The sequence below is a fragment of the Salvelinus fontinalis genome, chromosome 37 (assembly GCF_029448725.1).
Source record: "Salvelinus fontinalis isolate EN_2023a chromosome 37, ASM2944872v1, whole genome shotgun sequence".
Taxonomy (NCBI): domain Eukaryota; kingdom Metazoa; phylum Chordata; class Actinopteri; order Salmoniformes; family Salmonidae; genus Salvelinus; species Salvelinus fontinalis.
The window spans coordinates 13,575,262-13,589,044 of record NC_074701.1 but is presented as its reverse complement, the minus strand read 5'-3'; the positions used below and the strand labels follow the sequence as shown (position 1 = coordinate 13,589,044).

Sequence of the window (13,783 nt, the reverse complement as noted above, 5' to 3'; positions counted from 1 at the left end):
ATTTCTATGTGCACTACACTGTATATTGGCATTGTGATACAATTATATATTATCATTGAAATGAAAGGCATTTGGAGAAGGTAACCCAACAACAGTACTATTGTAGTTCCGAATCGGGTGCAACAGAGAGCATGAGAGCGATTGAACGAGCTACACAGGCAAAGAAAACAAAGAGTGCCTAACTCTATTTGAATAATTCAGCATGTGAGTTTGCAGTGGGAGCTACATCTACTCGAAGGGCTGAAAGAGCAGGGAGGCTCTTCTCAAAAAATATCTTACACTCTTAAACCTGGCTCCTATTGCTCTGTATGTCATCAGGCTCATATACTGTGTCTGTGGCTACTGCTGCTTGTTATCCCCCCTCGTAATGATACCTTACCTTCATGCTATGCTGTACGTTGCATAGAAGAGAGTTAGCGCTTACTCTAGGGGCGCGGAGGGCAGGACCGCTCTGGAACCTGCAGTCCCATTCATGCCTTAACGATGGATGCTACAGAAGAAGAAATAGGGGAGCCATTTTGTGTCCTGCTGTGTATTGTTGTTCTGCTGTGCGTCCCTGTTCCCACAGTCATCATGGCTACATAGGAGAGGTTAAAGTATCTGTAGGCATGGTTACACACACACACACACACACACACACACACACACACACACACACACACACACACACACACACACACACACACACACACACACACACACACACACACACACACACACACACACACACACACACACACACACACACACACACACACACACACACACACAGCAGCAGCAGCAGCAGCCTGTGAGACCACCAGGTGGCGGTGCTAGGAGCTTCCAGGAGAGGAGCAGACCGAGCCGCACATGCTCAGTTTGGAGGAGGACTCAGGTTCGGGTTCGGGATCCTCGTCCTCTGTGCCTCCCTCAGCCTCTCCGGATCCGTCTCCGTCTCCATCTCCATCATCACCCCCCTCGGCAGCTCCTTCGCACTCCCCTCCCTCTGCACCCTCCTCCTGACTCTTTTTCAACCTGAGAGACCGATGCAGACACACACACACACAAACACATACAAACACACAGACAGACAGGACAGAGAGAAAAGCCCATTTGTGATTAAAATACATAGTGGGAGTCTAAAGACTATGATATACTCTGTTCAGAAATGATGCCCAAGAAGTAAAAATAGAACTCAAGCTCCATTAATTACAGCAATAAAGAAACTCCATTTGCCATGCAGGAAGAACTCCAAATTATGCTGCAATCTCAGACACTGGTAAATAATGAATGAGGTATTCATTTAGATCAGGGCTGAACCAATATTCTCTCCCTCATGATCACAGAGCAGTCCCATGTAGGGCTGTGGCGGTTACGAAATTTCATCAGCCGGTGATTGTCAAGCAAATAACTGTCGGTCTCAAGGTAATTGCCCGTTAATTAACATAAACACATTTAGCATCTCCTGGCTTCCACACATAGCCTACAATACATTTTAAAAAGTCAAATAAATCCATGTAATACACAGTACCAGTCAAAAGATTGGACACACCTACTCATTCCAGGGTTTTCATTTATTTTTACCATTTTCTACATTATAGAATAATAGTGAAGACAAAACGATGAAATAACACATATGGAATCATGTAGTAACCAAAAAAGTGTTAAACAAATCAAAATATATTTTGATGACCACTGCAGAATACTTAGTGGTTTTTGAGGTCGGTTTGGTTTTGGTTTAATTATTTAAAAAAGTTTTATTTTTACATTTTATTTTTATAATGACAAAATGATTTTAGCTTTTATTTATTGATTTATTTTTTGCTTTTGAATGGAAATTAGTTAACATTCAATAGCCAAAACATTGAAAATATTCCATTGTCTCTCTCAAATCCACTTTAAGTAGACATAAATAGGAAATTACTATGAAATAATAATATATTTCAGTTATTTATACTGTACTGCTTGGCATTCCTTAAAGTCATCATCTCAGCTCAGCTCAGGAAGTAGCAGCCAGCCAGCCAGACCATCTAATGTTATCTCTGTGCTCCTCATACTGTACTGTCTATAATCATCCTATTTAGCTTGGCTAGTCCAACTGAGTATGCGGCAGAGCTTTCTGGCTAAATCATTTTACTGGTTCTTCAAAATAGATAAGGCATACTTTCACGAATTGTCTCTATCCCTCTCATCATTGTGTTGTGTACTGTACGTTCCTCTCTAATGCGGTCTATGCGGATCTAACCTGAAGTAGCAGGCATAAAAGTGTATCTGTCTGAGACAGAAAGAACAGGTGCAATGGATTATGTTCATTGTAGTCAATTACCACGTTTCTGTGCTGAACTAGGTTGAGTATTTGCTTAATGAAGACCAAATCGCTCTTCAGCCCAGCGTCCCACATAGTTCTTGACTTGATTTCTCTCATTAATTATTTGATTTCTCTCTAGAGAAAAAAAAGAAAACTTAATGGAATTGATGTAATTGAACCAACGTCGGTGAATTAGTTGTTTAATAAGAAAGTTTACATTTAAAAAATGGGTTAATCGCTCAGCACTAATAGAGGAATGTCAGTGTCACTGGAAGCTACATGGTCAGGAAGGATGCAGAATATAAACAGTTATTCACCAGAAAACTTAAAAATGGCAGAAACTGAAAACTAATATGAGGCTAATTCATTCTACCATGTTTGATCCCTTGATATAATGACCACATATTGCATCACTGTTCTATAAGGAATAGATACCATTGCAAATAATGGTCATAGCTTATAGAATCTTATCATAGAGCCAACAATGGTTTTAATGTTAATAAGCTTTTCATTAGACCCCGGGGTTCTCTTTCAGTTGTTAGTTTAAATATCTCACAAGTGGGATTCACCAGAATCTCTAAGGAGCTTGAAGAACCAAATGTACACGTCTGTCAGAGATAGACAAGTCGAGTGGCGAATGAGGGAGCCGCTCCCCTCATACTAAAGAGCCACTCGCCCGCTCCAATCATTCTCACCTCTCTTATTCTCAGAAGAGTTATATCTAGCTCTCCTCAGCACGACTTGATCTGTTTTCCTATTTAACTATTCACATGTGTGCCGTCAAGGTCATGATGCCGAGCGCAGGGTTTTCAGCTCTCATATTTTGTGTTGGGTGAATTTACTGAAAGGATTTTTACTTAGGGTAAGAATTAACTTCACTGCTTTCCTTCCCTCATCTCCTGTTGTAGCTAACATCACAAGGCTAGCTGCTGAGACTTAGCTAGCTCAGCTGCAAGGCTTAGCTAACCGGGCTTGCTCGCCGTAAGGCTACCTATCCTACCGACTAGTTTTTCTACCTGGAAGCTCGCTCTCTAGCTTAGTTAAACCCACTAGCTGTTTTTGTAGCCATGGAGCCTGCTAGCTCAGCCTAAGGGGTACCGAGCAAGGCCCCGGCCCCTGCTTCAGGAGCAACCATATGCAGGGAAACTATACCCGTCTTCCTGGGTCTCGAACACACGGAACAGCGTTCTATGACCACTGGTCATATGTCCATTGTGTTTTTTGTTGCTGCTAACACCCTCCGACGGAGAGTGCGCAGAGGAGCCCGATGTGGTTAGTCTCCCACACTGAACTTGAGTGGGGAGACTGCCTCGCAGACCCAGCCCTCATGGGAGGATGTCATGGATGGCTATCCCAAAGACATTTTCCACGGTTTGGCCCCGGAGAAGGGGGAATTTGACCTCGTCATTGATGAAGACAATGGCGAGGCTATGACTGACCTCCTCCAGGCAGAGGAGGAGGAAAAGGATGAGGAGGTGTAAGCCGTTACCTCTAGGCCTGCACATTCTGTACGGGAATTTAATGTTAAATCTCTACTACTGGCTTAACAGGCTGCATAATCTCCGAGCTATTGCGAGCCTAAACCAGACCTTTGGGATTAGATCTGTGTCATCAGAGACCTCAAGCTCCGAGCCTCCAGGAGCGCCATTCAAGGCTGGAGAGGTAGGGGAGAGAGAAATGTAGAATTTTTTAAATTGAAATTCTCAATTATCGTGGATACCCAGGCCAGGTCGATTAGAAAGGTAACGGGAGTTGCTAAGGCTCGTCGTACAGCAGGAGAATGAGCTCCGCTATCCAGAGCTTGCCTTGCCATCGAGGTGCTACCGATATATGGGATAAGCATTCTTCCCTCACTCTGGCCAGAGTGGGGACTATGAGGCTGAGGGGAGGAAAATCTTAAAGCCAAACCCTCTGCCAAGTGGTGGTTCTCCTGCTAGCGTGAAGAACAACGGGCAGTGCACATTTTCTTGCAATGCGAAGAGATCTACGGATGCTTGACCATAACACAGATGTTGGGCAAACACCCAGCTCTAGAAGTCTATCATCCTCAGTAGGCCGAGAGGTCCTCCTGAGATTGTGGATGCCATCAACCCCAGCACTCGGAGGCATGTCTTGAACATGACCAAGCCACCCCGAATGACACGATGAGAGTGTTGCCTGATATGAGAGAGAATCCAGCATTACGCCTAGGTATTCTATTCTCTGTGTTGGCACCAAACATCACATTTTCTGACTAATCTTGAACTCTAGTTTAGAGAGTTGGTTACAAGGGAAGTTGTGTTTCATACCGCTTGTTCCCGGGATGGGGAGCAAAGCAGGTAATCATAGGTGGAGACTCTCCGCCCCTTGTTTCTCAGGGGTGTGAGGGCTGCCTCTACAAACTTACTGAACATTCGGGGAGCTAGCGCTAGCCCGAATGGAACAGCAAGGTATTTGTAGAATGTGGAAATAAGCATCCTGCAGGTCAACTGAGGTGAACCAATTGCCTTGACGAATAGAGCGAGACAGCATATAACTGTAAGCATACGGAACATGAAATTCGTCAGAGGACCCATAGGTCCAGAATGGGACAAACCCCTTTTTTGGGAACCAGGAAGTACTGGGAGTATAAGCTGAGGTGGCTCTCTGGCGCTGGTATCATATCATACTCCCTTTGCTTAATAGAGAGGAGATGTCCTGCTCTAGTATGCGTGCCGAGTTGCCAGGTACTGACTTAGAATATGTGGACAACTACAAATACCTAGGTGTCTGGTTAGACTGTAAACTCTCCTTCCAGACTCACATTAAGCATCTCCAATCCAAAATTAAATCGAGAATCGGCTTCCTATTTTGCAACAAAGCATTCTTCACTCATGCTGCCAAACATACCCTCGTAAAACTGACCATCCTACCGATCCTCGACGATGTCATTTACAAAATAGCCTTCAACACTCTACTCAACAAATTGGATGCAGTTTATCACAGTACCATCCATTTTGTCACCAAAGCCCCATATACTACCCACCACTGCGACCTGTACACTCTCGTTGGCCGGCCCTCGCTTCATACTCGTCGCCAAACCCACTGGCTCCAGGTCATCTACAAGTCTCTGCTAGGTAAAGCCCCGCCTTATCTCAGCTCACTGGTCACCATAGCAGCACCCACCCGTAGCACGCGCTCCAGCAGGTATATCTCACTGGTCACCCCCAAAGCCAATTCTTCCTTTGGCCGCCTTTCCTTTCAGTTCTCTGCTGCCAATGACTGGAATGAACTGCAAAAATCACTGAAGCTGGAGACTCATATCTCCCTCACTAACTTTAAGCACCAGCTATCAGAGCAGCTCACAGATCACTGCACCTGTACATAGCCCATCTGTAAATAGCCCATGTAACTACCTCATCCCCATACCGTTATTTATTTATTTCGCTCCTTTGCACCCCAGTATCTCTACTTGCACATTCATCTTCTGCACATCTATCACTCCAGTGTTTATTGGCTATATTGTAATTATTTCACCACTATGGCCTTTTTTTGCCTTACCTCCCTTATCCTACCTCATTTGCACACAATGTATATAGACTTTTTCTATTGTATTATTGACTGTATGTTTGTTTATTCCATGTGTAACTCTGTGTTGTTGTTTGTGTCGCACTGCTTTGCTTTATCTTGGCCAGGTCGCAGTTATAAATGAGAACTTGTTCTCAACTAGCCTACCTGGTTAAATAAAGGTGAAATAAATCAAATAAAAAGTTACGCAGGGATCTGCTGAACCAGATGAACAGAGAGATTTTCCACCCCCACCCGGAGGCAATAGCCTAGCCTGTGAGAGGTTAAATCTGGATGCAAGAGGCCTGCTTCTAGGAGTCATTAAGACTATCCAAAGTGCTAGGGGCCCTTATAGACACTCACTGTATGGAAATAAGTGGTGGGTTTTTGAGAAATGGTTTGACCAAAAATAGATAATTCCTTACCAATGCTCTGTGTCCAAGGTTTTATGCTTTCTGCTGGACCTTTTAGACAGAGGGAAGGCTTTATCCACTGTTAAGGTTTATCTAGCCGCTATCTCGGCCTGTCATATAACCTTCAACAAGAAAATGGTGGGAAATACACCCCATGGTATGTTGTTTTATGAAGGGGGTGCCTTGCATACGACCAGTTACCAAGCTTTTACTCCTGTCATGGGATTTCTCTTGTGCTTGAGGCTTTCATAGCCTTTTGTGCCGCAGGAAAGCGTAGTGTTGAAATTTAGTTGAAGTCGGAAGTTTACATACACCTGAGCCAAATACATTTAAACTCAGTTTTTCACAATTCCTGACATTTAATCCCAGTAAAAATTCCCTGTCTTAGGTCAGTTAGGATCACCACTTTATTTTAAGAATGTGAAATGTCAGAATAATAGTAGAGAGAATGATTTATTTCAGCTTTTATTTCTTTCACATTTCCCGCGGGTCAGAAGTTTACACACACTCAATTAGTATTTGGTAGCATTGCCTTTAAATTGTTTAACTTGGGTCAAAAGTTTCGGGTAGCCACAAGCTTCCCACAATAAGTTGGGTGAATTTTGGCCCATTCCTCCTGGCAGAGCTGGTGTAACTGAGTCAGGTTTGTAGGCCTCCTTAATCACACACGCTTTTTCAGTTCTCCCCACAAATTTTCGATAGGATTGAGGTCAGGGCTTTGTGATGGCCACTCCAATACCTTGACTTTGTTGTCCTTAAGCCATTTTGACACAACTTTGGAAGTATGCTTGGGGTCATTGTGCATTTGGAAGACCCATTTGCGACCAAGCTTTGACTTTCTGACTGATGTCTTGAGATGTTGCTTCAATATATCCACATAATTTTCCTCCCTCAGGATGCCATCTGTTTTGTGAAGCGCACCAGTCCCTCCTGCAGCAAAGCACCCCCACAACATAATGCTGCCACCCCCGTGCTTCACGGTTGGGATGGTGTTCTTCGGACTTGTAAGCCTCCACTTTTTCCCTCCAAACATAACAATGGTCATTATGGCCAAACAGTTCTATTTTTGTTTCATCAGACCAGAGGACATTTCTCCAAAAAGTATGATTTCCGTCCCCATGTGCGGTTGCAAACTGTAGTCTGGCTTTTTTTAAGGCGGTTTTGAAGCAGTGGCTTCTTCCTTGCTGAGCAGCCTTTCAGGTTATGTCGATATAGGACTCGTTTTACTGTGGATATAGATACTTTTGTACCTGTTTCTTCCAGCATCTTCACAAGGTCCTTTGCTGTCGTTCTGGGATTGATTTGCACTTTTTGCACCAAAGTACGTTCATCTGTAGGAGACAGAACGCATCTCCTTCCTGAGCAGTATGACAGCTACGTGGTCCCATGGTGTTTATCCTTGCGTACTATTGTTTGTACAAATGAACGTGGTACCTTCAGGAGTTTGGACATGACTCCCAAGGATGAACCAGACTTGTGGAGCTCTGCAATTTTTTGGCTGATTTCTTTTGATTTTCCCATGATGTCAAGTAAAGACGCACTGAGTTTGAAGGTAGGCCTTGAAATACATCCACAGGTACACCTCCGATTGACTCAAATGATGTCAATTAGCCTATCAGAAGCTTCTAAAGCCACGACATCATTTTCTGCAATTTTCCAATCTGTTTAAAGGCACAGTCAATTTAGTGTAGTAAACTTCTGACCCACTGGAATTGTGATACAGTGAATTATAAGTGAAATAATCTGTCTGTAAACAATTGTTGGAAAAATGACTTGTGTCAAGCACAAAGTAGATGTCCTAACTGACTTGCCAAAACTATAGTTTGTTAACAAGAAATTTGTGGAGTGGTTGAAAAACGAGTTTTAATGATTCCAACCTAAGTGTATGTAAACTTCCGACTTCAATTGTATATCTCTTCTTTACGACCCCTTTACTGGTCTCCCTTACATCCGCAAAGCGAGTGGGTGAGATATACGCACTGTCGGTTCACCATTCGTGCCTGCAGTTTCCCTAGGGCTTTTCCAAGGTTACCTTGATGCCCAACCCCGCTAACGGTTAGTGGCAATTACAATTGTCCCCCCTTGGAGCTTGTGGCTTTCCACCCGCCGCCTTTCCCATCAGAAATACAGTGTAGACATTGTTAATGTTGTAAAGGACTTATGTAGCTGGAAACAGCAGATTTTTTATGGAATATCTACATAGGCGTACAGAGGCCCTGTCACATTCCTGACCTGTTTTCTCTTGTTTTGTATGTGTTTATTGGTCAGGGCGTGAGCTGGGTGGGCATTTCTATGTGTTGTGTTTCTATGTTGGGTTAAAGGGTTGCCTGGTATGGCTCTCAATTAGAGGCAGGTGTTTGGCATTTCCTCTGATTGAGAGTCATATTAAGGTAGGTGTGTTCACACTGTTTGTTTGTGGGTGATTGTCTTCCGTGTCTGTGTCTTCGCACCACACGGGACTGTTTTCGGTTTGTTTTGTACATCGTTCTTTTGTGTAGTCTATTTTCCCTGTTTGTGCGTTCTTCGTGTTATTTGTAAGTTCGTATTGTTCAGGTCTGTCTACACATTCGTTTTGTTATTTTGTAGTTTATTCAAGTATAGTTCGTTTTCTGTCTTCGTTGTCTAATAAATCATTATGTATTCAACACCCGCTGCGTTTTGGTCCTCCGATCCTTCTCTCCTCTCCTCGTCTGAGGAGGAGGATTACGACAGCCGTTACAGGCCCATTATCAGCAACCATCACTCCTGTGTTCCAATAGCACGTTGTGTTTCACTAATCCAAGTTTATAATTTTAAAAGGCTAATTGATCATGAGAAAACCCTTTTGCAATTATGTTAGCACAGCTGAAAACGGTTGTGCTGATTAAAGAAGCAATAAAACTGGCCTTCTTTAGACTAGTTGAGTATCTGGAGCATCAGCATTTGTGGGTTCGATTACAGGCACAAAATGGCCGGAAACAAATAACTTCGAAACTCGTCAGTCTATTCTTGTTCTGAAAAATAAACGCTATTCCATGCGAGAAATTGCCAAGAAACTGAACATCTCGTACAACGCTGTGTACTACTCCCATTCACAGAACAGTGCAAACTGGCTCTAACCAGAATAGAGAAAGGAGTGGGAAGCCTCATATACAGCACCTTCAGAAAGTATTCTTACCCCTTGATTAATTCCACATTTTGTTGTGTTACAGCCTGGATTAAAACATTTATTGAATAGATTTTCTTTCTCATCCATCTACACACAATACCCTAGATTTTATTACCTAATTTACATAAGTATTCACACCCCCGAGTCAATACTTTGTAGGAGTCTTTTTGGGTAAGTCTTTAAGAGCTTTGCACACCTGGATTGTACAATATTTCCCCATTATTCTTTATAAAATTCTTCAAGCTCTGTCAAGTTGATTGTTGATCATTGCTATTCAATGTCGTTTTGGTAAGCAACTCCCGTGTAGATTGTGTTTTAAGTTATTGTCCTACTGAAAGGTGGATTTGTCTTTCAGTGTCTATTGGAAAGCAGACTAAACCAGGTTTTCCTCTAGGATTTTGCCTGTGCTTATAGCTGTATTCCTTTTTTTTAAATCCTAAAAAATTCCCTAGTACTTGCTGATGACAACACGATCCAGTCACCACCATACTCGAAAATTTGAAGCGTGGTACTCAGTAACGTGTTGTGTAGGATTTGCCCCAAACATAATGCTTTGTTTTCAGGAAAAAAAGTATTACTTAAGTACCTTGTTGCAAACAGGCTTCCTTCTTTTCACTCCGTCATTTAAGTTAGTATTGTGGAGTAACTACAATGTTGTTGATCCATCCTCAGTTCTCATTTCACAACAATTAAACCCTGTAACTGTTTTAAAATCACCATTGACCTTATAGTGAAATCCCTGAGCAGTTTCCCTCCTCTTCGGCAACTGTGTTAGGAAGGACACCTGTATCTTTGTAGTGACTGGGTGTAAGCTGAATTAATACTTCACCATGCTCAAAGGGATATTCAGCGTCTGTATATTATTTTACACATCTACAAATCAATGTCCTTCTTTGAGGCATTGAAATAGCTCCCTGGTCTTTGTGGTCTTTGTATTGAAATTCAATACTCAATTGAGGGACCTTACAGATAATTGTACGTTAACCACTATTATTGAACACAGAATGAGTCCATGAAACTTATTATGTGATTTGTTAAGGTCAGGAGTAAAAATGTGCTTAAGGCTTGCCACAAAAAAAAAACATTTCAGCTTCACATTTGTTATTCATTTGAAAAATGTTCTACAAACAACATTCCACTTTGACATTATGGGGTATTGTGTGTAGATCAGTGACACAAAATCTACATTTTTATCAATTTTATATTCAGGCTGTAACACAACAAAATGTGGAAAAAGTAAAGCAGTGTGAATAATTTCTGGCACTACAGAGCTAAGAATGATGTAACATGAATATGTTTTTTAATTGGTCTCCCAGGTTCAGTAATTGGTTCTGCGTTTATATAATCTTAGTATATTATTGTAGAGCTAACAATGCTTGGGTCAGGTGAAACAAACATTTATAAATATCTATTCACGTGTGTGTCAGGTGTCATATAGTCCTTATGTAGGTGGTATCTCAGCCTTATGCATACCACTTTTCTTTTTTTTTTTTTAAAAGCATTCCACAATAGTTTAACATTACTATGTTTTGATTTGTCTCCGGGCGAAGGGTTGGGTTTGTGAAGCGTTGAGTTTGTGAAGGGTTGGGTTTGTGAAGGGTTGGGTTTGTGAAGGGTTGGGTTTGTGAAGGGTTGGGTTTGTGGTCTTACTTCTCGCGGTTGAAGATCATGAACTCTGACTGCACGACTTCAAGGCACTCCTGTAGGTAGTCGTTCTCCTGAGGGCGGTGAAGGAAAGAGAATAGCCATTATCATCATCATCATCATCATCATCATCACCCACACAGGTCGACAATGATGAAGTGCGAGATCAGTCTCACCTCAATCAATCACCAGTGAGACCTGAAAGATTACAAAACACCCCCTTCTTCCCTCTTTTAAATCACGCCCAGTGATTTGTTTGTGTGCTTTCCCTCAAATTGGTTGTTTGGCAGAGGACAAAAATAGAAGCTCATATTTCCGAAAGCACTTGGAGGCATGACATCACCACTGATGGCTTCATAATTTAATCATCTAGGTAATAACTGAGCCCCCTCACACACTAGAAGACTGCTCAGGCCCGGAGTAAGATGGGGGCTATTGTTAGAAGATACAAGCTTTACTGCTTTTACAGCGCCCAGAGATCACTCTTGATAACACCGAAGGTCGACTTTAATAATGTGGTGCTGGTAATGAGGGGCTTGGCCAATGAAAACCTGGCACAGCTCATACATATGGATTGTCTAAAATCCATGGTAAATAATGGGCGCAATCACAGATAACAAGGTGGATTTCTTATAATACTGTCATCATGTAAGAAAATAACCGGCCTTTAAGACACAGAGATTCATGATATTCCTGAAATGAAGGGAGAAAAATAACAACTGGGGAAGAGGAGGCTACAGACTGCCCTCCCTGCCCTCTGTGTAAACCAAGATCTGCCACACTGTCCTAGCGCTATTTAACAGGGTCATTTTTTGGGGCAACATAGAACATTTCTAATTGGACAAATTCAGGTAGTCCCTCCATGTTTTCTTCCATTTGGTTGACTTGTGTCTGTATTCTGTTTGTACATTGTCTATTGCTGGCAGGACCTATTCCCTAAGTCAAATTCTGGGTATGTGTAAATGTACTTGGCGAATAAAGTGATTGGGATTAACATGACCCAGGTACATTCAGTAGTGACTGGTTGATGTGACACTCACAGACTGGGAATCCTTGCTGGCTTCCCGGGACCTGTTTTTGGCCAGCCTCTTCTTCTTCTTGTGGAGGGGACGAGATTCTAAGATCATCTCCTCCAGCTCAAAGGTGGGGTCGCAATGCAGACGGCCCTTCTGTGGAACCGAGACACACAGTACACTAATGAATAACTATATACCTAAATCCAGACACACACGCACACACACACACATATGCAAACACCACACACACAAAAACATATTACAGACTCCACAGCATGAATAAAATGGACTAGCATAGTTTATTGGCTACAATAGACTTATTATAGTTATTTTTATTTATTTATTTATTTAAGTACAGTGAAATGCTTAACTTGCAAGCCCTAGAAAACAGTGCAGTATTCAATATAAAAAAGAAATAGAAATAAGAGAGGAAGCTATTTATGGGTTTTGCACCGCTGCCCCTCGGTCGTGTCGTTGCCTTTGTTATCAACGTTCTACAGACACCACAGCAGTATTGATGCTCAAAAGTAGAACCAGGGCTAATGACTGTTTAGTCTAAATTACACTATAGGGGCGTGGGAATACGATGCCATTGCTAAAGTAGACACATATTTAGTAGGAAACAACTTTGCCACCATCATCATGTTGTCAATTTACTTTAGACGGATGGCAATGTTGTCATTAGCGAGCAAAGTTAATAAAAAATTGCTAGCAATGCTAATGTTAGCTAGCTAAAATCTGGAGGTCTACCCTCAATCTTAGCTAGCTAGCTAACGTTATAATGCAACTAAAGTCCATCTGCCGTCATTTAAATGATGACAAAAGGTTTTCCTACTAATTATTTGCCTTCTTTTGAAATGTAATGTGTTTTCAAGCCACAGTAATGCACTTTAGACCAAATCTTCATCAGCGCCCAATGAGGATGCATTGAGTAGAATGCTCAGTTGAACATCAGTCCTAAAACAAACGTTCAAAACAATATTGTGACGCAAATTGCAACCCATGAATATACAAGGTCAGTGCCAGTACCACATATATGATGTGCAGGGATACTGGAGTATTAGAGGTAGATATGTACATATAGACAGGGATTAAGAGAAAGTGACTTGTAAGCAGGATAAATAATAATACAAATAATAACAGCGAAGCAAATACTGGACATTTCACAGAATGTAACAAGTGTGAGAGACTGGGTTATGTATAAGACTACATGTGTACGTTTATGTGTCTGAATAAATGAACAAGATGAGATAATGTAGTTAATCTTATATACTGTATGTGTGAAGTGTGAATCAGTGTTTACGGTCCATAAAAAGGTGAAAACGCAGCCCACTGCATTCTATGCTCCCATGTGATAGATTTATGGTCCATACTTACGTTAGGAACAAAGCCAGCCTCTATCTTCTTCTCGTACACAGCGTCCCAGTTGATGTCAGAGAGGTAGGGAGCCGTCTGCATGTGAGACAGGCTGGAGAAACGATGCTCTGGGTTCACTGTCAGCAGCTGGGAGACACACACACACACAGATTATACTGTACATCATTTAGTTCCATTAAAGACTCAAACACTATCACCTCTACAGTATCCACTACATTGCTTTCTAATTTCTCCGCAGGGTTTAAAGTCGTATTGAATTGAAAAACCTTATGGCTTGTGACTAAACAGGTTGAATGTTAAAATCAGATCCAATAATCTAGGTAGTATCGACATTAGGGGGCACTCTTAAATCAGCCACAGTCTTACAGTACAG

The 13,783-nt window shown here is 42.0% G+C and overlaps 1 protein-coding gene across 1 annotated transcript in view; it reads right to left on the bottom strand.

Moving 5' to 3' along the window:
• Positions 1 to 713: 713 nt before the first annotated feature.
• LOC129836173 (serine/threonine-protein kinase 32C-like) overlaps positions 714 to 13,783 on the bottom strand; it is a 162,989-nt gene continuing 149,919 nt past the window's right edge. Inside the window, exons 9-12 of the mRNA XM_055902023.1 lie at positions 13,411 to 13,536; positions 12,058 to 12,186; positions 11,024 to 11,091; positions 714 to 1,014 (exon numbers count right to left, since the gene is read on the bottom strand). Coding sequence (XP_055757998.1) covers positions 813 to 1,014; positions 11,024 to 11,091; positions 12,058 to 12,186; positions 13,411 to 13,536 — 525 coding nt within the window. The 3' untranslated portion in view covers positions 714 to 812. The remainder of the gene's footprint in view (positions 1,015 to 11,023; positions 11,092 to 12,057; positions 12,187 to 13,410; positions 13,537 to 13,783) is intronic.